The sequence below is a fragment of the Cottoperca gobio genome, chromosome 10, assembly GCF_900634415.1.
Source record: "Cottoperca gobio chromosome 10, fCotGob3.1, whole genome shotgun sequence".
NCBI lineage: Eukaryota > Metazoa > Chordata > Actinopteri > Perciformes > Bovichtidae > Cottoperca > Cottoperca gobio.
In genome coordinates this window covers 13,605,125-13,629,327 of record NC_041364.1, presented here as the reverse complement: position 1 = coordinate 13,629,327, position 24,203 = coordinate 13,605,125, and the positions used below count along the sequence as shown (strand labels likewise).

The 24,203-nt window shown below is 40.6% G+C and overlaps 2 protein-coding genes across 5 annotated transcripts in view; one reads left to right on the top strand and one right to left on the bottom strand.

Annotated features, from left to right (window-relative positions):
- Nucleotides 1-1,966: 1,966 nt before the first annotated feature.
- LOC115014513 (putative methyltransferase NSUN7) lies at nucleotides 1,967-22,476 on the top strand. Its single transcript, XM_029441442.1, is given in 15 exon segments — nucleotides 1,967-2,221; nucleotides 2,899-3,277; nucleotides 8,028-8,086; nucleotides 10,767-10,897; nucleotides 10,991-11,143; nucleotides 11,727-11,910; nucleotides 12,835-13,047; nucleotides 13,049-13,070; nucleotides 13,713-13,856; nucleotides 14,322-14,423; nucleotides 15,703-15,838; nucleotides 16,378-16,501; nucleotides 20,522-20,774; nucleotides 21,232-21,398; nucleotides 21,400-22,476. Coding segments are annotated over 14 exon segments (2,259 nt in total). The 5' UTR covers nucleotides 1,967-2,221; nucleotides 2,899-2,928; the 3' UTR covers nucleotides 21,622-22,476.
- The window catches only part of apbb2a (amyloid beta (A4) precursor protein-binding, family B, member 2a), a 34,365-nt gene continuing 32,345 nt past the window's right edge, over nucleotides 22,184-24,203 (bottom strand). For all 4 annotated transcript variants that reach the window (XM_029441438.1, XM_029441440.1, XM_029441439.1 and 1 more), the window contains one exon: nucleotides 22,184-23,823. In XM_029441438.1, coding sequence (XP_029297298.1) covers nucleotides 23,647-23,823 — 177 coding nt within the window. In that variant the 3' untranslated portion in view covers nucleotides 22,184-23,646. The remainder of the gene's footprint in view (nucleotides 23,824-24,203) is intronic.

The following is a 24,203-nucleotide window of genomic DNA, read 5'->3' as shown; positions in this document are numbered from 1 at the left end:
TGTAATCACCATGGGAGACCAAGCAAAGTATGAACCATGTAATTTGGACAGGCGTAGCAGCTCAGGCACTAAAGGAAAGACTGCTGCTTTACAAAATGTCACACAGAGAAGCATTATCTATCACCACTTAGATTTAAAAAGAGAACGGGAAAATATATTATAATTACAATGTATTCACAAAAGACAAGTGGTGGACCAAAACTAAGTACTTTTATTCAATTGCTGTTCTTAAGCACAATGTTTAGGCTCTTACATGAGTGTTCACTTTATGCTATTTTATATTTTATACAAAACATATGGTCATCTTTAACTGACTCATAGTATATAAAGCAATTACAAAGGCAGCTTCAACATTAACAGTTAACATTAATTCATCAATCATAATAATTAAATAATGTAATATAGTGTATATAATAATATATTACTCTAAGAAGGGCCATTTTGCACAATTAGTAATTTAGATTTTTATACTTTTAGTATATTTTGCTTGTGATACCTCACTTCGACTATTTTTACACTGTGCTAAATTGCACCGCCTTTTATATTTTATTACAAGGAATAGATTTAAATTGTTATTTGTCAATTCGCTTTACATCTGAAATGGGTTTTAGTTCAAATATACAAAACTGCAAACAAATTAGAAATTATACAAAATATAGCAAATTATGTGACTATTTGTTCTCAATAGCCTGTGGAAGAATCAGGAGTACGTAGATAGATTTCAAACAGAGGACTGCTGGTCAAAGTATAATTTTATGGCACAAAGGAGGTCTGCCCAAAGGTAGGCTCCTCTTGCCTAAAGAAGATCTTACAGAACATTACCGGTACCTTGAAATGAGAAAAAGAGAAATAAACAATTTATTTGGAGCCTAACAGTGTGCAGACCTCCCTTGCGCCCTGCAGTTATTATTTGTCCTACACCTGAGTATTTTTTCCTTGATGTGCACACACTACAACCACACTGGCTGCTTTCAATTGAAATGTGTCTAGTTTAATGTGTGTAGGTTTGAGTTTTACATAGACATACACAGTGTTGGACAAGCTACTTGGAAAGTGTAATGACCTAACGTACTAGTTACTCTACATTAAATGAAGCTTCACTACACTGAAGCTACCTCCAGACAAATGTTGCAAGCTAAGCTACAGCAACTTGTCAGATGTAGTTTGACATTGAACCAACTGCATTTCATGTTAATGCTAATCATATAAAAATGCATTATATAATATATACAGTATATACAATATAAAGTAGGCCTATATAATAATAAATAATATATTATACATTACAGTGTATATTATCGATTTAAGTATCGATGCACACTTAATTCTGACACCCATGGACAATCATGCACCTTACTACCATCGCAGGAATTCAATTCAATTTGCAGCTTTATTTCAGACAGCAGCAGAAAGATCCGCTAGATCTTCAGAAATGCTTTGGAAAATGTAGCTTGTGTGGACGCTACTCAGTACTCGATCAAAAACAGGGCTAAGCTACTGAAAATGTATTGATTTCAGAAAACGCTAACATCACGCTAATGGCATAAAGTAGCTCAGATGGAATAATTGTGGTGCAAAGAGTAGAGGAAAGTAGAGGGGGCCTCTTGTACACTGTCCCTTACCTCCCAGCTACATACGCCCTTGCGTTGTATAAAACCTCCTTCATGGACGCTATGTTTCGAAACAGCAGCTGCATGCCATCTGCAACTGATTTGGGTTTATGTATTATTACTGTCCACCAGTGTTGTCGTTAACTTATGTTTGACATAAAGCTCGGTAAACTTTAACAAGCCCACAATTTACTATATAGACAGAGGACACCCGGCGTTTTAAAGAGATTAATTCTTGATCCGTGAAGAGCAGGACCTTGAAATGAACATGTTGTTGCCATGGTGACGGAAACGCGCTAATCCTAAAGGCTCCACAATGTTGACAGACAGTTAGAAAGTTCGTTTTTAAGTGGAGACACTATACCTGAAGACTTAAAAAATACTTTTAACGATAAATACTCAAGGGTAGGAGCATTGGGGATTCAGTCAACATCTGTGGAGACGCCCATCGCCTCATAACGGACCCAGATTTATAACTAGTGGGGAATTTATTGGCAGTTTGCGTCGACTCAAGGTTAAACTAACGTTACATATTGCACTGGTAAATATGAAGAGTTGCGGATACAAGTACACTATTCTTGGGGGAGAAAAGAGGACTCTCTTCTCATAAGGTAACGTGATTTACACGGAAATATTCCCTTGTTTACCGATGCTAACAGACTAACGTCAGCCTGGTTAAGTTAAAGCAATGTCGTAGTTTGTTAGCTACTTAAGCTAGCTTTAGTTGAACAAATCATTCCGAAAATGTAACGTTGCCAACGCGACTTCAGTTGTTTCAATACTGAATAAGAGTTTTATCTAACTGTGTGCCTCAATAAATTGCTTAAAGTTACAGCCAGTTGCATTTAATAATTATATAACCTATGTCACAATATTTACGATTAATGTTAACTAACTTAACTAGGTTAGTCAAATGTCCTGCAACCTGGTTAGCTAACCTTAAATTAAACAAAGCAAAGATAACATAACCTATGGGAATCCATCTGTTAGTAGCGTTAAATCAAAATGTACTCCATGGCTATTTATGTTAGTTTTGAGTGTAGCCTACTTATTTGGATAACGTTTTGCAATATTATTTATGGCTGGACATTTATTTACAAGTAACTTATTTTACTCGCTTAACCCTATAATGCCTATACATTTGACAATTGTGGGTAAAGTCAAGTGAAGTAAATTGTATTTGTATTAACCAAAATCACAAATGTATAGAGTGTCAAACTGTCTTGTGTATGAGGGGTTTGTGCATTATTTAAATCCTCAAAGTAAAGATTCCTTGGTGTGTTTTCAGGTGTCAGAGAGAAAATACATCTCTGAGAATATGGTGAAAAATAAAAATGGAGAGCGTCTCAATCGCTCCTCCACATGCAAGACAAAAAAGTCTGACTCACAGATTGCAAGCTGCAAGGACCCGACACTTTCGGATAATCCAGCCGAAAGTCACATCCCTGCTATTTCTCCAGAGCTGCAGACCACTGGCCAAGGTCAGCTGGGCTTTTCAGACAGCATCTACTTGCTGGCATCAGTCATCTTCCAGAATAATCACCTGGAGAAGCCTGCTGCTCAACGGTTGGTGAATTATGGCAAAGAAAGAGGGCTCTCATTACCTGAAGTCAAAGATGAGGAGATGCAGCGTTCATCTTATGAGCTGGCCTTCAATACACTTAAATGTGAGTGTGCAAATGACTGGTAGAGTGAAGTTGGTTGGATTTGCTGAACCTTGTGTCATTACTGTTTTTCCCTTTTACCCTCTGTCTTTCCTTATTCTGTCAACCTTGCATTTATGTACACATCCACACACTTTATACTCTTATATTGTGTGTTTTGGGAAACTGAATGTGAGGACATCAGCAAAGAGTGTTCAATACTTTATTGCCATTTCAACATAGTTCATAGGTTTTGGTTTGGTGAGCTCTCACAACAAAACAAACTCATCCTAATGTACACTGACCACCTTAGGACATAGAAATAAATGAAGGAATAATAAATAAATTAACAAGCATTCCCATTAGGATGCTATCAGTACCACACCATCTTCAGGTACATCAAATTGAAAGTAAAACCCATTTGACTCCTACAAACAAACAGCCATTTTAAATGAGAATGAATAGCCCTTGGGACGTTAATTGACAGGTAAAATTGGATATGGATAGATTGGTGAAGGACAAGTAGAAGAGAACAAAATGCTTGAATGACCAGGGGGAATTCTGTGAGATGCTACAAATCAATCCAGCCCATAATCTGTTATCTGGGACCAAAGTGGGGTATGGGTGGCTGAAGTCACAGGGATGTGTAATCACCATGGTGATAAGGGAGGGGATGTGAGCCAGCGAAGCTGGTGGGTATCGATTTAATGCATTCTCAGTGAATGGGGAGGTCAGGTAGCAGGAACACCCTTGTGGCCATGAGTGTTCTTTTTCCTCCTCACTATCCATCCGCTGAACTCGGATAAGCCTCAGGCCTATGTCACAATTAATGCAGATCACCTCAAAATATCCATCATCACAAGCCCCAGTTGCAGTAACCTATATTAATTTTTCAGCTTTAGGTCACACATTTCCAGGTGAAATCAACTAGATTGCTAAGGATAATAATAAGAGGGAACTTCCAGATCATATTGCCAGAACATTATTTTAATCTATCACCCTTTTTTTTCTCTCTATGAGAGGATGAGAAATCTGCTGTTACTGTAGGCACATGAAAACCTATTCATTTGCGCAAGAGTTTGAGCTTGAGCTCTAGTAAGAGGAACAATGGCTTATTTCAAATACAAATATTCTTTGTTTTGTCAGTGCTACATTAGTCCTGATCTTTAATTATACGTTGTTTTTACATGGACCATGGTTTAATAACAAAAGGAAGTTTTTCTGTATATGAGGTTAAATCAGTTTCTGTTGCTACTGTTGTTGTATTTGTACAGCAAATCAATAGTACATCAATGTTTCACAAGAAGAGCATTTTGGTACTGATTGTTAACTTTATTTTGGTTATAGAGATGAGATAGTGGAATTGCCTCGATCACATACGTATTTTGGTCACATGTTAAATTCACACGGGCTCGCTGTGTGAAGAAATTGGGTGCAGATGAAATGACACAGCCCGGAAGCCAATGTTAGTCTCTCCTCTTCCTCCTCCCACGACCAGCCTGACTTTTGGTGCAGAAATTGATTTGCTAGTGACACACAACCATGCTGGCAGTCACACACGTTACACACACACACACACACACGCACACGCACACACACGAGACACATAATTTGTGTACTGCCTTGGAATGACTGATCCAAAATTGAGCTGAGGTCAGTTGTTAACCTAAAGAAGAAATGCTTCAGCAGCGAAAAACACGCAGAGCAAAATGCCAATGAGCTCTGGTATTGATCTTGTGATTATAACTCTTATCTGCTTAAAACAAAAAAGTTGCTCAGTAAGCTCCACATCGGTGGCTGAGGACACAGACTTGTCTGTTGCTGTGATTGTCAGTCAATGCTAAAATATGGAGGGGAAGTTTGTGATGATGTTTACCCTGGTGACGTGGATTTGACATTTCATAGACAAAGACGACGCTAAAGTCGGCCAAATGACAAATATTAGCAGTCAAGTTGTTTTCGCCTTCTCTTCTCTGCCTCTCCCGCTTCACCTCATTCGGTCTCTTTTTTATGTCTTCAAGGCTTTTGTATTTCTTTCTCTTTAAAAATCCTTTTGTGAATGACTGTCGGCTTGATCACTGACCTAGAGGCAGTTTATGTTGTCAAGGTTTCCTTTTATTGTTGACTTGTCCTACCTTGTGTTCTCAGTGCCCGAGGTTATGTGCAGTTGTTATGAAGTTATGTAAAGTTATTTTTATGTGAATATTTACTGGTAAAAAACTATATGACCTTGTCACTGGCCATGAGGGTACCCCTCCTCTTCCCTCTTTCTTTCCACTGGCTGATCCTCTGAGTATTTCTGCCTCATTGTCCATACTGTCCAGCTGGGCAGCCAGACGCCCTTGTCAGATGACTGTGGCTGCTGTATTCTCTGTATGCAACTAGAAAGGTTCTTTGGACCACTTTGTGTTGGTTGAATTTAGAGCATGAGAGAGAGAAGAAGTCTTTTTTGTCATTGACCACAATCAGAACAGGTCCCACCAGTATCGCACAGCAAATATTAAAATGTGCAGGTGCACAATATGTAAGATAGATTTGTCATTTAGTGCAAAGGTGATTTTTATGGCACGTACCTTTTTTGGCTGGTCCTCTGTTAGATTAATGTGTAATCTGGTGCATTGATGTGGAACATTGCGAGACAAAGACCTGGCTGAAGAGAAATGGAGCCTGCATTCAGGTCAGGCTCTTTCACTAAGGATTTGTTTGACTATAGTCACCATCAGTCACTGCTCATTGTTTATACCTATTCAAGCCACAAAACACACAACTTCAACACAGGTCCTGCCGTGACTATTGCCTCCTGCTGGGTTAAGATTCCGTCTATTTCTTGTTAGACTGATCTCAAGCCTTTTTTTGTCTTGTCAACTTCTAGAGTCATGATTTCTGATTTGAGAACATCTAAAACCCAGGCACTGTGTCTGCCGTAAGTGATTTAAAGCAGAATTTTCTCTGTGTTTTACTCAACCTGCTGTGTGTGATTTATAGCATGCGGAAGACTATGACCTCTGCAGACCCAACCATCATGGCTCCCTCAGGACTCTGTGTGCACTGAGTGCTTATCTCTTCAGGGCTTATCTTTAAGGCCTTCTGCAGTAATGGCCACTATTGTAAACCCCATTGACCTGTACCTGCTATAAATTAGACCGCTGCTGATGATATGCATTAGATTCCTCAATTAAAGATAAGCCCTATTACATACATGCAAACATTTATTTGTGCACCTCCCTGTTTGAGTGTGTTTATGTGGATATAATGGCCCCCAGATGTGTGTGTTTGTCCTGCCCTACATTCTATCTTACCCAGCGTGCATTTGGCTGAGACCCGGCGTACAGTTTGGCATGATTTGGGATGTTGTGATAAGTTATCAGCGGTGTCTGTGGTTTCTATGGTGTCTCAGTGGACGGGCTGGGCTTGCCTCCTATTTGCAGTTTAAGAGGTGTGCCTGTCAAGAATAAGAATGAACCAAGAAGGCAACTGCACGTGTGGTAGACGCATACTGCACAAACATATTAATGTTGAAAGCGTGGGTTTTCACACTCAACACAAACACATGCACCTCATTATCACCTTTTATTTACCTCTCTGCCATAACAAATAGGGTTTTTCCGACTTCACTAGAAACACATTAGAGTAATGATCCTTCTGCTCATTTCCAGTGTGTAATGAGCAAACACTGTACCTGCAGAGTGGCTTTGGAAGCAGCTGTTCTTTAATCCTGACATGATAAACTGGATAATGTTGCGGGCTCTCCAACTCCCTTATATTAAAAATGAGAGCCCACTGTTCACAGATGGCTGGCAGAATGAAAGAAAAATGTTTTCATGTGCATTTCAGAGAAAAAGCATCCTGGAGGCTAGTGAGACAGTTGCTGCCTTCATGATATGACAGCCACAGGATGGGAATGAAAAGACTCTTTAAACCACACATATATCTGAAAGGCAGCTCTCACCACTTACAGTTCATATTTATCTTTTTACTTTCCAGATTTGATAAAGAAAGTCAAGAAAAGTTTAATTGTACAGTCTAGGAAGAAAAGGAAAACACTCAGAAACTTAACAAATGATAGACCCACTTTAAGTTTTATAATACATCCTGTATATGTAATAATATAGAAGTGGAAGATAAGACAATCATGTTTGTCCATCAATACACCACTTCATCATTTGTAAGTAATCATTAAATGTGTAATTAAAAGTCATACAAACACAGATTATTCTGGTATGAAATACATGCTTGCCTGTTATATTTGGTTTTACTGATAAAGTTTAGATGTTTAGCCTGTTTAGTACTTCAGATGTCATTAATGTCATTAGTCCCTCGATTACACACACCCACACAAAAAATAAATGAAAGAAATGAGGCAAATGAAGAATCAGGTTAACTCTAATTAAGCAGCACATAAGCTTTTAATCACGGGGAATTAAACCCTCCATCTAATTAAATTATCTTCTCAAATTAAATCACAATCATTAGCCCTTCTTGCTATTTTTCTTAATCTCGTTTCTCACTTTTTTCTAGGCACGTTCTCATCATTAGATATGGATTTGTCCTTCGTAGCACAAATCTGACCAGTTTATTGATAGGAGCAATTCATTGTGCCTATATCTAAGGCTCCAAATCGGTTTCTAGGGATGATTAGACATTGTTATAAAAGATGGCACTAATATGCAGCGTTATTACTCAGACACATAATTAGTAATGGAAATGCCCATTGCTATATTTCCATCCGACCTAACCTTGTTTGACTTCTCTACCACTTTACGTTTCTGCACAGACCAAGAGCTGCTGGAGGACATCATGATTGACAGCTGCTTTTACCTCACTCAGCCAATGGTAAGTTAGCTCTATAGGAGCAGTATTTTTTAATACAGCAGCAGTTTAGGAGAAGTAAACATTTCTTATCCATTGCGTCTGCTACTTTCAATTTATGATTCTGAGAATGGCTAGACTAAAGTTTACCAGGCTATTACTTTGTTTATAGCTGTTTTCCTGAACTCTTTTGCTCACAATCCTTTGACAGGGCTTTACTCAGTGCTCTCTAATATTCATGACCTGCTGTTTATACTCCACCTACTCTTTGTTCTTTTCTCCAAAGCTCTAATCAGTAAAAAAAAAAATATTGATGTGTAACACTGATACTCTTCTCTCATCAACTCACAAAGCACCTTGTGTCTTTCATATTCCCTACCCTAATCAATGACAATAGCTCCCTTTGGAGTAACACGTCTAAAAGGTACTATGAGGCAGAACGTGCCTGGCCGTGTCTTTTCCTTTATTACTTTTCTCAAGCAAAATAATATGGGAGGAAATCAGAACGCAGTAGAGTGTGGAGGATGTGGCATCTGAGTGTATCCTGCACAGTGTTTATCCTACATGTATCCTGTAACCAGTGTGCTGAATGCTATTAGCGATACGAAGGCTGTGCTGCATAGTCATAAAAGAAAGATTCCCGGCACAGCCGTGTACCTGCGGATGTTAGACAGTAGATGAACCCTCTTGCTGCCTAAATGAATCCTCTGGAGGAGATTGGCATGTACTTTTGCCCTACTTTTTTATTTTTTTAATAACTCCACATAAAAGAAGCTGTGGAAAGAGGAGTGCTTCTCTGACTGGATGGTGATAAAACACGCACAGAGCTACTCTGTGTGCACAAAGCTGATAGAGAAAGAGAAGAGTCATGAACGCAAGATGTGGTGAATGTGTTAATAGAAAACTAAGCTGTTATGGAGTGTACAAATTGTAGACAGCCAATGTCTACTTCAGAGAGGGAACATATACAGACGCATTACTTTGCAAAGCAACCCCCCCCCCACACACACACTCACTCTGTAGCCTTGTGAAATATGGCCCTGGGTGAAATGAATGGGTCTCCCTATGTGTTGGTGGCAGGTCGTTATTCTGCATCCCTCTAGTGAGACAATAAAGCCCAGACACAATGAGACAGTCTTTAGAGCTCACTCTTACCTCCTTTTACACTGCTGGCATCTATAAAGTTCAACCTTGATCAAGAGAGCATAAAGATGTGGATGAGAGAGAGTAGGCATGCTGAAGAAAGGGGGGTACACGAGGGTATTAAGGAAAAAAAGTGAATGAAAAATTAAGTTATAGATAGACTTGTATGCGGTGAGAACCTCAGGCGCTTTTGATCAGAATGGAGAGAGAAAATGAAGCCTAAATCCTGCGGAGGAAGGAAATAATTGACATTGCAGATGTGAGGCAAACGTATTAAGTACACGGGCACATTTAACATGAAATAGGCACAAGCCCCATGATGTGAAAGGATCCATATGAATCTTTAACTACGTCTAAAATATTCTTGAAAATTTACATAGTAGTTTTTTCCAATGTTAAAAATCAACATAGAACCGACTGAGTATTAATCAATAGTACATATTAATGTTATGTATTGCCTTCTCTATATAACTAAACTGATATGTGTATCATAATACCTCATTTAATTTAACCATTGGGCAAGTTTAGCATCTAGTATTTAGCAGTTTATCATCAACACTAGTATTATTTTCAAACCAATCTTAAGATCATCTGATACAATTTAAAATAAGTCCAACTAAAGTGAGACCAAGTCAATAAACACAGCAGGCATGTTTACTGAAGACCTGTTTCCCACCATGGGGCGCTGTTGCCAGGAAACTTTATGACTAGGAATTTCCCCACACCCATTGGTTTAACCTTGGTAAAGGGCAAGTGGAACTTGAAGTAGAGAGGATGAGGTCGAGAGAGGAAAATTGGAGCGCCACATCCCGTCTCGGAAACCGACCTTTCCAATAAATGAAATTAAAAGCCTCCGGAATGAATAATAAGAGCCGGCTAATTCCTTAGCTGCAGCAGAAACCCTTGTAGCGTTCTTGCTTCTCGGCCCATTAGCCCAGTAGTGAGGATGTTTCAAGCTGTTGCTGCCGTAGAACACCATCTGCCACTAATGCGGCTGGTGCCCTCCCACCCTCAGGGACAGCAAGGTGGAGAGAGAGAGAGAGAGAGAGAGCGAGAGAGAGCTGAATGGATAGAGATAATTGTAGAGGAGGAGAAGTAGAGACATAACTCAGGCTTCCTCCTATGTTTAATTAAGTGGCAGCAGTGGGGTCATAGCAGGACATCTTTAAGCTACCGTGTGTGTGTGTGTGTGTGTGTGTGTGTGTGTGTGTGTGTGTGTGTGTGTGTGTGTGTCTGTGTTTGTGAGCGTGAAAATTGGATAATTTAGTCTCTAACTGAATACAAATAATTAGTATCACTGCACTGCACCCCTCATTAGGTGACTAAAACGGAGCAACCACTACAACACTATTACCAAATGTCAGGCTGTGTTGGTTTTATGCACATGCACATTGCACATGCATGTTGAGGTGTAACCATCCATTAATAAAAGCTTGTACTTTTGTTGTGTTATTTAAAAGCAGAAATGTGTCTATTAGGCATGCAGCCTCTCTACTTTTCATTGTTCTCTTGTTAAAACAGAAGTCATCAATTAACTGTGCTTTTTGTTCTCATGCTCTAGCCAGATGATCAGATGGGCCTTGTTGCCGTCATGCTCTATGACTTCCAGGACAGAAAGTTTCTCCCGCGGGAACGCCAACAGGGGGACGAGATCGAACAGGAAGTTAGGGATGTGGAGAACTACCTCCTCAGGTAATAAAAGAAAAATAACACGGAGAGGAAAGAACCCGAACTCAGACTGGACTTATATAAGAGAGCACAATTTTATTTATTTTTTGTACGTAGGTTTAAAACGAAGCTGGCGGCCTCTCTGGCCCGCTGCAGGATCAAACATGATCTCTTGTCCATTGAGTGCATCCTGCCGGAGAGTGTGAAGATGAAGCAGGAGAGATCAAGCAGCCTTCCACTCTACGCATGGGTCAACACACTGGAGAACAGGTTAGCTGAGCACACACAAACACTCCACTCACTCACTCAGAAGCAGATACCGTTACACCTGTAAATGCACACCTGTACAGAAACCCAGGAATGCACTGTAAGCATATATAGAGTGTGTGCAAGCATCTAAACACACACACCTACATCTACACACAGACCAAGCTGACATCCAATTAAACCACTGGACTATGTGTGTGCGTGTGTGCGTGTGTGCGTGTGTGCGTGTGCATGTGTGCTAATGTGGTTCTTGCAGGCGCCCCGACAGACTGATTCAGTTAGGTGTAAATCCTGCTGCTGTGGACAGATTCAATCAGCAACAACCCTCAGCAAGCTGTAGGACTGTAAAGGTCACCTGTTGGGACCAGTGGTCTGTGTGTGTGTGTGTGTGTGTGTGAGCATGTGCGTATCTTAATGGTTTTTACAGCACATCTTACTGCTAAAGTCTTTTAAAAGAGCACACAGCAATTCTACACGCTATTATTATCTATGATGACAGTCTTCCTCTTTCTTCCCCTCTCCCATTCTTCCCTCTTTCCGTCTCTTGGGCTTCCACTAATCTGCTCTCCTCTCTCGTCACCTCTAGCCTCGATGAGGTCCAAAGTGTGCTGGAGAGTGCGGGCTTCTCGCAGGTGAAATCGATGGGGCAGCTGCAGGACAAGACCTTCTGCCAGGATCCCCACTGTGGGGATATACTGGTGTTCCCTGCTCAGCTGAAAGCTCAGCTGTATACCACCAAGCTGCTTAGCGACCACAAACTCATCATCCAGGTACAAGCTTCACAGAGAGAGGAGGTTTCTGACTAGAGTTGCCTCCTCCCTGCAGACTTTAAATACAGCTGTGGAAATCTGTTTGCCGTCATCAATCTTCTGTGATGTTTATGATTTCACTTCGGTAATGGACTTGCTCAAATTGATTATAAGACTGAGATCCCTTATGTCAACTAAGATTAGTTTTCCCAGATACAAATATTTCACATCAGTTCCTCTCATCTGGCCATACTTCACTTTGAGTCATAAAGTATCTCCCAGTCCGGGCGAGGGAGAGCAGATTCATCATTTAATTTCTGCTCCATTAAAGTCAAGCTGCCATACAAACTGTAAGCAACTCACAGCACCCCAACACAATTAAATCATATTTTGTAGCCAAAATTCAATCAAATATTCAACACCACTGCCTAATTAATCACCTCTCCCTCTCTCCATTTTATGAGTCTCTTTCACTTTCTCTCCTCTAGTTTCTCTCTTTTCAAATGTCCTTGTTCTTCTCCACCCTGGATTATCTTTCCTGACAAACCAACCAAAAGGATATTAACTACAGAAACTCAAGCCAGCTCTGTAATTCCACAGGGATACGTTCAGCACTATTTCCAGAGGGGACCCCATTGATTGAAGGACATCTTTGTAGTAATCTGACTGCACTGTTACTCTCCTTCTTTCTCTGTATTCCTCCTCTTGCCTCTCCTCAGTACCTGCTTTGCAGCAGCTGTTCCAAACTCCCTCTCCTCTCTCATCTATTCCCACATCAATTCTATTCACTGCTATCATACAATGCAACTTTTCCTCCTACTTTCTCATATCTTAGTTTGTGTCTCATCAGTGTGTTGCTGTGCAGAAACCTGAATCTAAAAGTATTATGTTTAACATCTGTTTGTCTCTTTATCAAACTCATTATTTCACTCAATGTGTCTTTAGGATAAATCTTGCCACCTGGGCCCACATGCAGTGTGCTCCCTGCTACCAGAGGAAGGAGACGTTCTTATGTCGGGCTGCTTCTCTGGCCTCACTGTCTCCCACACTGCCTCCCTAATCGCAGAGAAACGTAAAGACAGCAGCAACGACCAGCCCATAGTCTACGTCTGTGTCAGTGATCGTACAGATGCCCAGAGGGAGGAGCTGCAGCAGGCCTGTCACTGCCATGGGCTGCAAGAGTAGGGATAACATACTGTATATGTGTCCATGAGTGCAGTATCTGTTTGTGTCTGACAAAAGAGACTCCATTATGCTTATCATGACGCCAAAGGCTATCTTTATTACGTGTCTTTTACTTCAATGAAACAGGATGAAAAACTGAATATTGCCTGTTGGCCTTGTCACACCATTTTTCAAATTGACTGCTCTTTTTTTTTTTTTGCAAATGATAACTCTTAGAAAAAATAGCTACTACGGTAAAGTGAAGGGATTCAATGTAATACATTTTTGGCAGACTTTTTCGTGACCAATTACAACAAATATTTGGGGCATTTAGACAGAGTATTGGTTAAAAACAACTGCAGTTCTTCTTAGAGGCTCTTATATTTACACAGCACACTTACTGTAAAACAATGTCTGCTGAGATCCTGAGCTGTATGTAAATATTATATGCTGATGGTGGCTGCCACCTCAGCTTCTATAGTCGTTAGGGAAACAATAAAGCGCGTGTTACAAAGCTGACATTTTTATAATTGAAAAAGATGCCTTCAGGCAAGGTATTTATATTGCGGGACATTGTTTATAGACTTTAAGCATTGAGCAAATATGTGTTTTATTTGATGATGCGGGTTGTCATTAAACTCTATGTGCATTCTGCTCAGATGTGAAGCTGATACCAGAGGTCTTCCAGTCTTTGAACGGCGGTGACAAGCGACTTCAGGAGGTGCGCGTTATCCTGTTGATCCCCAAGTGTTCTGTGTCTGCAGTCAGCAACCCGCTTGAATTCATACTGCAAGAAAATGGAGGTACAACGTGATCTTTCAAAAATACATGTTGTAATCTAGTGTAATCCTCTGTTCAAGTTCCAAAGTTGGTTAGGATGCTGTGTGTACACTGCACTCACAACATCCTGAGTTCATACTGCATAACAACGAACACACAAACTCATATTCTGGGAATTAAAATAATGCAAATTCAATAAAAAGTTTGTTTTAAAAATATGTAAGTAAATTATTTGGGGTAGCAATGTGTTTAAACTGAAGATAAAATACCTCACTATGAAAAACAATTTCCATTCAATTACTACGTTTAATTTAGTGTAAAAGATACTTGTTGGTGATCCACCCACAAACCTGTCAAAGCAAGCTCTTCCATCTACACACAGTACATGGAAGTCATTTAAATAAAGTTTCTAATAAATGACCAATACTTACAGTACTTACGCACAGCACACTCGCAGCTGATAAAACAGATATTCTGCTCTTTCTCAGACACAGAACTGCTGCAGGACTTATCTCAGGGCTCGATAGCCCAGAGCAAACTGGAAGCTCTGGTAGCCCAGCAGAGGAAGGATATTGATCATGCCTTGAAGTGTGAGTGTCGAACCACCTGCTCTCATGTTGACATGCACAAACACACACACAGACACACTCATACACACACAGCATATGAGCTCAGAGTTCGAAGCGCGTCGCCTCTCTCACCTATCTGACACAATGAAGCCTATACTTCCTAATTATCTAATCTTGTATGCCATTAGACTGAAGCCTGTGGTATCCCTGGGAGATTGTCTGAGTCTTAATTAGGAATGCTAATGTTGCTCTGTGCCGGTCAGCCACAGTGTCCTGCAGCATTCTTCGCTTATTTTAAACAAGTCATTATTAATCTTGCTTTGTATTGCATACATTCCATAGAACTGAATATGACCTACTTTGTTAAGGCGCATCATATCCTATACAGGTGTCACAGTTACAGTGTCCATTCAGTAGCGTGCACCCGTGTGCACGAGCTTCACTCATTAGCCTCAGCCCGTCTTGTATTGTTCAGGGCTTTTCTTTCTGTGTTATATTCATCGAGCAGTTGGGGTCTTTCTGTTAGGGGCCATGAAAACCAGCTCCTCTAATCACACTGCCATCGATCAGGTGTCTTCTACGTTTTTGCCGGTGTAGATACTTTCTAATAGGACCGTTAATTAATGGTGGGTGTGTATCGAGTGGTTTGGCTTGGTTGAGTCGATGGTCTCATTTCACTGACTGACTGAAAGACAAATGTTTCTACCTCAGTCGTCTCGTCTTTGTGACTCAGATCCGCTTCCTTAGAAGGGATATTTCACATTTGTTTGAAGCTGATTTGCCACATCTGAGCAGGTTTTATTTGTTATCAGCTCGCCGTTAATTGTTTCTGTCGGGCTATAATTAGTGAGCAAGAAAGAAATCAAACGGCCGATAGCTTAACAAATCTACAAGCCAGCAGCAGTTGAATAAAATGAGCCACGTATTTACACAAACAGTACGAAGGAATTAATATTTAAGAACCCATTCCTTCAAAGGGAGCGCTTGATGAGGAGGATAGCTCAGTTTGAATAACCACATTTATATGTCATAAGATGAAAGAAAGAAACATTTGACTGAATGTGCTGGTCTGTCTTCCTGCTTTAATTGGACATAAATTAGTTTTTTTGTTTAGCTCAGTGGTCTTATGTCAATAAAGCAGCTTTATTTTAATGTATTGGAATTATGTGTCACATATTTTTCAGATTGAATTACATTTAAAAGTGCAATATAGTTGCAGCAAACAGCAGGTCAAGTAATTATCTACATTATATTTACATATATGCAGATTGTTGATATAATGCACACATTTTTTGAATAGTCCCCAAGGTTTTGGCAGTGGTGTACTCTACCTGTTCGTCATACCAAGAGGAGAATGAGGCGGTGGTGAACAGAGCACTAGAGCAAGCCAAGGCTCGCTCAGAGCAGGAGGGGGAACCTAAACAAGCCAATTTCAGGTCAGCTTCAGATTTCTGTACGTCAGTACCCTGGTGCACTCTCTGCATCTGTCTCTGTCATTGTCTTTCTTTGTCTGTTTGCCTCGCTGTCTGTCAGCCTGCTGGGTTGTTTGTCAGTTTCCCTTCAGACAGGCTTCTGTCAAAGTTTTAGCACAACTCAGGCTGGAACTGAAGGAAGAAATATAATCAAAGGTGCCATCTTTTCTCTCTAAATTTTTTTTTTTGAGAAAGCTTTCCTTGTCAAAGACATTTTTATATATATTTTTTGTTTGTGAGTGTGTGTGTGGGGTTTGAAGATCTTACGACTTCTTGAAGTTTACCATTTCTTTAGACCTGAATGTACCAAGACTGACTCCTCCCTGCAGTAAGCTGGCGTGGTGTGCTGCCAACGCCTCAGGCTAGCATAAATAAAACACACGTAATATTATCGATATGGATCACACTGGCTTTACTTAGATTAACTAGCGTGCATTTGCTTTATGTAGTGTCCTTTTGTACAGTGTATATGTTCTGTTTCTGTATATGTGTGTTTCCTCTAGGCTTAGTCCATCCCCGTTCAGCATTCCTGACCATGCCGAGGGTCCAGAGGAAACAGAGCCCTTCTTCATGTTGGAGCCCTCAGAACAGAGCAATGGCTGCTTCCTGGCTGTTCTCAGTAGAGAGGTGAGCATCATTTAAACAGAAACCTCACAGAGAAAAGGCGGTGGTTAACCCCTGATGAATTGACAAAGAAAGGATGTTATCAGCATCCCCAATATTCATTGCATTATTTATCTCGGCACTAGACTTATCTACCACAGGAAGCCAAGGGTCAATTTAGCATTTTAATATTTTATTAAGTATAGACGTGACCACAAGAAAGGAAGAGTGATGTAGACAATTATTAAACTAAGATGGGGGGACCTTGGACCCTCCAGGGTGGTAAGGGGCATACACCCTCGGAAGAAAATGTCATAGATTTTAAAGTAAAATGTATCAACCTGGTGCACTTTGAGCAGAATTAAGAGGTTAGATCTTTGAAGAACTTTGTGCACTTGTAAGCAATTTTCTGGTGAATAATTATGTGCTTTATAAACAATTTAATAATAAACAAATTGGTTGTGTAGATATACAAATCTAATCCACTGCCCCTGCCCCACCCTAACCCACACCCAGATACACATTGTTCTTTATTTAGCTTCTTGTATTTATTTATTTATACCTCATAATTCTTTGTATATAACGTTCAGAGTGGAAGGCAAATTAAGAATTTCAACTTGCTTTTAACTCTGCATATGACAACACAGGTCGCGAGCCCCCTGCACCCCGGGCCTTAAACCTGTCTGCTACTTCAGCACCACGGACAGCGCCATAGATTTATAAATACACAGCACAGTTCGGCTGCTGATATTTCAGAGCCATGGTCGGGGCCATAGACTTGCATGCACCTCGGTTAACAGGTTAACAGGTTAACAGGTTAACAGGTTAACAAGTTAAATGTATTTTGGTCATTTTGCTAACAAGGGGAATGACTTCCCCTCTATCACGCTTCAAATCGCCTACTGCATACAACTTTTCTCTTAAAATGCAAAGTCAATACTTCATTTCCTCAACGTTTCATGGCCTACATGATCATTGTACTTTTTGAACAAAATGAAATGTAGCTCCTTCAAAGAGTTACATCACAAGTCTGACGCTGCTAATGCTTTCAGACATTGCTGCCAAAGGGACACGCAGGGACAAAATTAGCTCAATTAACACCCAGCCGGGCAAACTGCCTGGCCTTACTGACAACAACAACATAAGTCCTGGACTTGACCTGACCTTTTCCCAGTATGATACCAGAGTGTTATTTGGCTGATTCAGTGATCCCTTATGTCTGATGAAGCACTCCCTTGTCCTTCACCTGCTTTCTTCTGAATCCTGAAAAGCCCCCCCGTTGTTGGCTCTCTCATGATACACACAGACCAGACACAACAGAGGCAGGGTGATAGAGGTTTGATTTAGATAGCCCTTTGAATGTGTTTTTGTTCGGGCAGAAAGGGGAAGGTAAGTTGGGAACCAGGCCTCTGAAGTTGAGATCAGGTGAAAATGAGCAGGCTGTGATAAGTACTTGGTCAAACCCTTAGACCGAAAAAAGAGGAGAAACGATGTCAGGCTGCTAGAAGAAATTAGAATGTGGAGTCATAGTCTCCTCTCTGAGTCTAATCTGCAACCAGAGAGAAAGATGAAATAGAGAAAAAAAGCTTTAGAAATAGAAATCAGGCAAGTCAGGATGAGATGAAAGGATGAGAGGACTGAGAGGGTTGACGTTAGCTTCAGAGCTGCAGTTTAAACCGAGAGAGGAAGCAGTCTGACCTAAAGACAAAAACAAGTAGGAATCCACTTGTTTGTATGAAGGTGTTTATGAATCACACTTGGAAATGAGACATTATACAAGTGTCTTTGAAGGGATTTGGTTTTTTTGTGGCAATATCTGTTTTTGAAAGGAGCTTTCTGATACATTTTCTGAATCTTTTATGAACACTACTAATCGGGAAGCACTATTGTGTTGTCTTGTCACGGGCTTTCATTGCTTCTTAGTTCTCTTATTTAATCCAAGCTCATCCTATCTACACTCTGCTATCATTAGTCTCTCTCTGTCTAACCCCCACTCCTCCTCTACCCCTTTATTATTTTTCTTGCTTCAGTGAGACAGTGAGTCTGTAACGAGGGAAGCCTCGCTCTAACCGGCTGTAGGTGCAGTGCGCTGCAGTGGATCTACAGTGTTGGTAAAGGTGCATCAGGAAGTCTCATCAAGTCCGTGTGACCGGGCTTCCCCACATCCTCATAATCTACAACATAACCACGTTTACGACATACTCTCTCACATTATGAAATCTTCTCTTATGCTTATGATTCCAGTGCAGAGTTATTAAGCCATTTTACCTCCACCGGGTGACGGAGCGCTCTCGCACTGTGGTGTCTGTTCTTTTCTGGCCATCCATCATGTTTTATACCTCCGCAGATAGGAATGAAAAGATAATCAAGCTGCTGTAATGGTGCCTCAAACAGGATTTTTTTTTTCTTCCCTACCTCCAATAAACTCAGCTAATCAAAAGTTATTGTGGCTCTCAATAAAATTGTTTATAAAATAAAAATTGTGGCGCCATAAAGATAGCAATTATATAAGTGTTTGAATGCTGTCTGGTTTACATCGATTGTCATAGTGGCGCCCAGTAAAGTTCTTTATGCGCCTTCCATAAAGAAACAGCTGGGAGCGATAAACACAGTAGAAGCAATGGAAGTATTTTAATTCAGGCCTAATTTCCAGAGGAAGCCGAGCACATCACAGCTCGGTTTCCTCTAAACGTCCCCAACCTCTGAAAGACCAATTTGGACAATATTAATAGGGGATTCAAAACTATACATGTTTCACTTTGACTGTGTTACCTCCACCAAGGAGGTGACGTCTTTGGTTTGGTTTGTTTGTTTTTTTGTCAGCAGGATTACAGAAAAGACTACTGGCCTGATGAAACTTGGTGGAAGGGACATTTTATTTTTCCCTTTCGTTAACATTGCGAGATAGGTTATGGCCTTGGCAGGGGTCCGCGCTCTCCAAGTGCCCTTCTAGTTTTCTTAATTGTTTAGGTTGAGTTTTATACATTTGTGTGTCGTTAATTATATATATATATATATATATATATATATATATATATATATATAATATATATTATATTATATTGGACGTAATGATTTTGGAAGTATTGAAACAGAATGGATTCTGCTCGAGAGAACGCTGTGGCAGCTAAATTTGGCAAAGTCTAGAAGGAAATGAGAGATTTGCAGAGTATGGCACAGTTGGTTAGTGGAGATGGAGAGGATGTGCAATTTACAGGGGTGAGGGGGAAGAAAGGGAGGCAAGGGAGAGTGTCTGTTGAATAATTCAGCGCCCCCTGTCTGTATGAGTTAGCATCAATGAAGTTCAGGGCGTCCACCAAAGACTGCATTACAGTGGTGCTTCTGAAGCATGTTTACCTGTGTGCTCAGAGTGTATCAACGCAAATATCTACATGCACATGTGCAAAATGCAGTTGCATACTTAATAGTATGCATGCACACATACCTGTGTACATAGTATTACATATATCTTGTAGAAATACATATACGCATTTGCATTAAAGTACAAGCAAGCACTTAAAAACAAAATACACACATAAACCCACACAGGCTGGATGTCCTCGTAGTGTACACTGTGCTGGTGAATAATTCAGGCGTCGAGGAGAGCAGTAGGCTGCTGTGGGCTGGTGCTGCTGAGACAGCAGGGTGACCCTGCAGCCGGCAGCAAGGACATGGTGGCTCTCCTCTCCTCTTTTCCTTTACCAATATTCCACATGGTGTACAACAGCTATACAATGAATTGCTTTTGTTTTGGTATGTTAAACAAAAGTGTATTATCCATTTAATGTTGATTATAGGATTTTTTCTTTTCAATGATTAAGGTACTTTTCAGGGCACATAAAGCATTGTGTCAGAACACATATTCTTTGTGTGATGCCACCAGATTTCTCATTTAGAGGAATAATGCACAATATTTATAACATTTGATTTTGCAGCGTCTGGCTGTCGGTGAGTGAGTTCATATGGTACATGGCTGTATGCTTCACTATACAATATGTTAAAGACGTCTCAAATAAAATATATTGTTTTGTCACCTCTCAACAGCCTGAGCCAGTGGTCAAAGAGACACCACATGAAGTGCTTGTCAGGGCAAATGCTAAAGGCCTTCTGGATAAGATTGGCTCCCGAAAAGAACAACATGGACACACCAACAGGATGACAAAAACAACCCCATCCCGTAACTCTCAGCTTCACCTCTCTGTCAGTATTCAATCCAAAAACCAAGAGACCAAGGGCAGCAACAGCACTACGTTGTGTGGACATCAGGAATTTACGAACAGGCGGCAGTCATCACAAGGTGAGCATGATTACTTCAGTCCTATATCTTAAGTCAGTTGTATGTAGTAACAGGAACACACAGCTGATTAAAGGAGAACTTTTGGTTAATACCCTTATTTGCTTTCTTGCCGAGAGTTGGATGAGAAGATTGATCCCGCTCTCATGTCTGTTAAATATGAAGCTACAGCTAAGCTAACAATCTCCAGGCTGTAGCTTCATAGTTACACAAATGTGAGAATGATATCAATCTTTTTATATAATTTGCTGCAAGAAACGAGTAAGCATTTCTTCCCCCAAACTATTCCTTTAAGATTTTGGCTAAGAGGAGGAGCAGGGAATAAAGTTAGGTTTAAATGAATGAGTTCAGCATGAAATGTCTTGCACTGTTATTACTCATCCCCCCTTGTATCAATGTTTTCTGTTCTTTGATCCAAAAATGTGGTCCTCTCCCTTCGACCTCTATCTCACTGCTTCAGGAAAAGCCAAAGCACTGCACCTGAAGGTCTCACAGAACACTGTGTCCAGCTCCTTCTCTTCCCCCAAACTAGAGAACAGCGCACCCAAGAAAAGCATCACCTCTGTATTAAAAGCTACAACTTCCACCCCCTCCCTGCATCCCGCCCCTCTTCCTGCTACCCTCGCTCGTTCGTCCCCGCAGAGCTCCTCAGGAGGTGCTGAAGCCTGTGGTGCTTGTCCTGCCTCCCGTTCACTTTCCCAGCTTCTTCCAACCTCAGTACAGCCGAACACGATTCAGCCCCAGCTTCAACTACAACAAGTGGAGGAACCCAACTCAAAGCGCACCGCTCTCCCGCACCAGTGGCGGCCTCTCTAAGGATGCTATGGTCAAATCCCGGCCTCTGTTATAAGCTGACAAACAAATATAAAAGAAGTATTAAGAATTAACTTTTGTGCCAAATGCTTTCTTAAACAAACTCAGTAGTGTTTAAATCTAACACCAACATACAGTATGCACAGTGTTATTGATCCGCCAAATGACATAGAAGTCACCTTAAAATGCTTTCTACAGCCATTATTACTTGTCACTATTACAATGTCATTACAGTGTCTTTGAGTGCCATAAAGAACAACCTTGCCACAGTCAGAAACTAATCAAATTGCATGTATTAATAGGTCTGAGCCAGTGTCACTACATGATGAATAGCTATTACATAGAGTTCCACTGACCTGAAAAGGAAAAGGAGCATCTTCAATTTTTCTTTTGGTAATGCATTTATTGTCACAACAGATTACATTTACATGGTGTCGAAATGAGTGAAGAACAGAACTCAAATGATTTACAGTCGTTCTCGTTTGTTTTTTGTGTGTGTCTTTTTCATTTCTGTCAGACTACATTCACAGAGTTCATGTGGAGTGCAGGTAGTAGCCATGAGCCATAGAAGCAGTGTAAATGTTTCTTTTGTGTGTGTGTGTGTGTGTGTTTGTGTGTTTTTTTTGTGAGTGGGAGTAGACTGGCTGGATTTACCGAGGAAGGGAAACTATAGTTAACCCTTACAGTATGGTACAGATGTCATCTTTTCAATGCTGTCCAAGCAGGACAAACTCTATTGTGTACCACTGTTCATATAACCACGAGCGCTTCACATCTGCCAAAGTCAAAGCCTGGATCTGTATTTTCTTGCTACTACATAAATCTTGGGTGTATGCGTAAAGATTCCTGAGGAAATTGTTAAGTTTGAACATGAACAATGTAACATTCTTGAGCTTTTAAAAAAACTCCCTTTCTCTATAGTGGATGATACAATTGTAACTAATTAAAAGCTTCAAAATACATTAAAACGGTTCCCTTTCTTTTGCTGATCTACTCATCCATCAAGGAATGGAAAGTACAATTTGTTGACTTACAATCCTTAATCGTGATTCTGTAAATTGGGCAGAGAGTAACCTTTTTATTCAGGTCAGAAATAGACCAGATTCTTTTGTGCCAATGTAAATCCAGTCATGGTCAAGTGGAGATGACTTGTGCTAAGAGCATCTATTTCTCGCGTGTTTACCACTCTTCTTACCGAGACCCTTTTCAACTCATCAACATAAAACATATCCCATCAAGAAAACATGCAAAATCAAAACCCACATTTGTCTCATCTTCTGTCATTAACATCTCATCTCTCCCTCATATCTACAAGTTTTGTGCCCTAAATGCTCTCTTCCTACATACAATCATTTACATACACTTCATTATTACAATCACTTCATTCATCCTCGAAGGAGATGCTTTTGTTTGTTTCAGGTCTGACGCACATCGAAGGGATTAAAATATTTTTATGCCATTTTGTGGAAGGGAACGTGTTGGCAGGTCTGTCTGGTCTTGATTTATTTTCTTATTCACTTGTTAAAATCCTGGGACCGGAGGAAGTCGAAACCTTTTCTGTCCTGGAAGGCTCCTGTAGTTTGGTGTCTCAGGCGTCCAGCCCGGGAGCTCTTACTGTGCTGAGGACTGTTTTTACAGGAAGGGACAGAACATGAAAGAAAACAAAGTAAAGCGATGGTTCCATAAAGCGTCTGTTAATAGAAAGTTGATCTTTTTCTTGTCCTGTTTCCTGTCGAGTGGTTGATTAAGTCATCCAATGAAGTAAGGCCAATGAAGCCAGCAGGTGGCTTACACTTGGACACAGCAGAGTTCAAAGGTCAACCAATGACACCAGCTTTCCCATTCCTCCTCATCAAACAGGAGCTTTCTTGTCATTTTTTATTTATTTTTTTATCATCAGGAGTACTGGAGTACTGCTTTCCTTCAACTGCGTTGGTGTTCGTTAACATATATGTACATCATTTGGTTACCATGGCTGGTACTGATTAGGTGTTGTCGTGGCGATAGTGTGTGAGTGGCGTCCAGGCGTCGGCCCGAGGAGTGCTGTGGTCACCGGTGGCGGTCATTGCTGGGGGAGTTCCGACGGCTGTTTCTTGGGTTTCAGAGTGTCTATAAGAGACAGGACGCCACGTTTCACGCTGGTGGTCACCCGGCGGGTCACCGAGTCCGCAGAGGGCGAAGATGAGGAGCCAGCGCGTTGGGAGGGCGGCCGAGCCACCAGACACTTCTGGTACCGTAGCTGGAGAAGAGTAGAAGATGAGGTTTTTTTTTTTTTCTGAGATGCAGCAATATTCTCATCATACTATAATATCTTCTTGGGCACATGATTGAAAAAATATATATAATTAAATATATTTGAAAAAACAGTAGTCCCATGTGCCCAATGACTAAATATAGTATGATAAGAAAAACTCACTTTTCACCTCAACGTTTTGAACGATTTTAAAGATACATATCTGTCTTGCTGAGAATTGTATGAAAAGATTGATTCCACTGACATGAGCGCAGTATCGATCTTCCCATCTAACTCTTGGCAAGCTAGCAAACATAAAATGCCAATCCATTCCTTTAAATGCAAAACCTTTTAATAATCATGTCGCAATAGTGATAAAACAACAT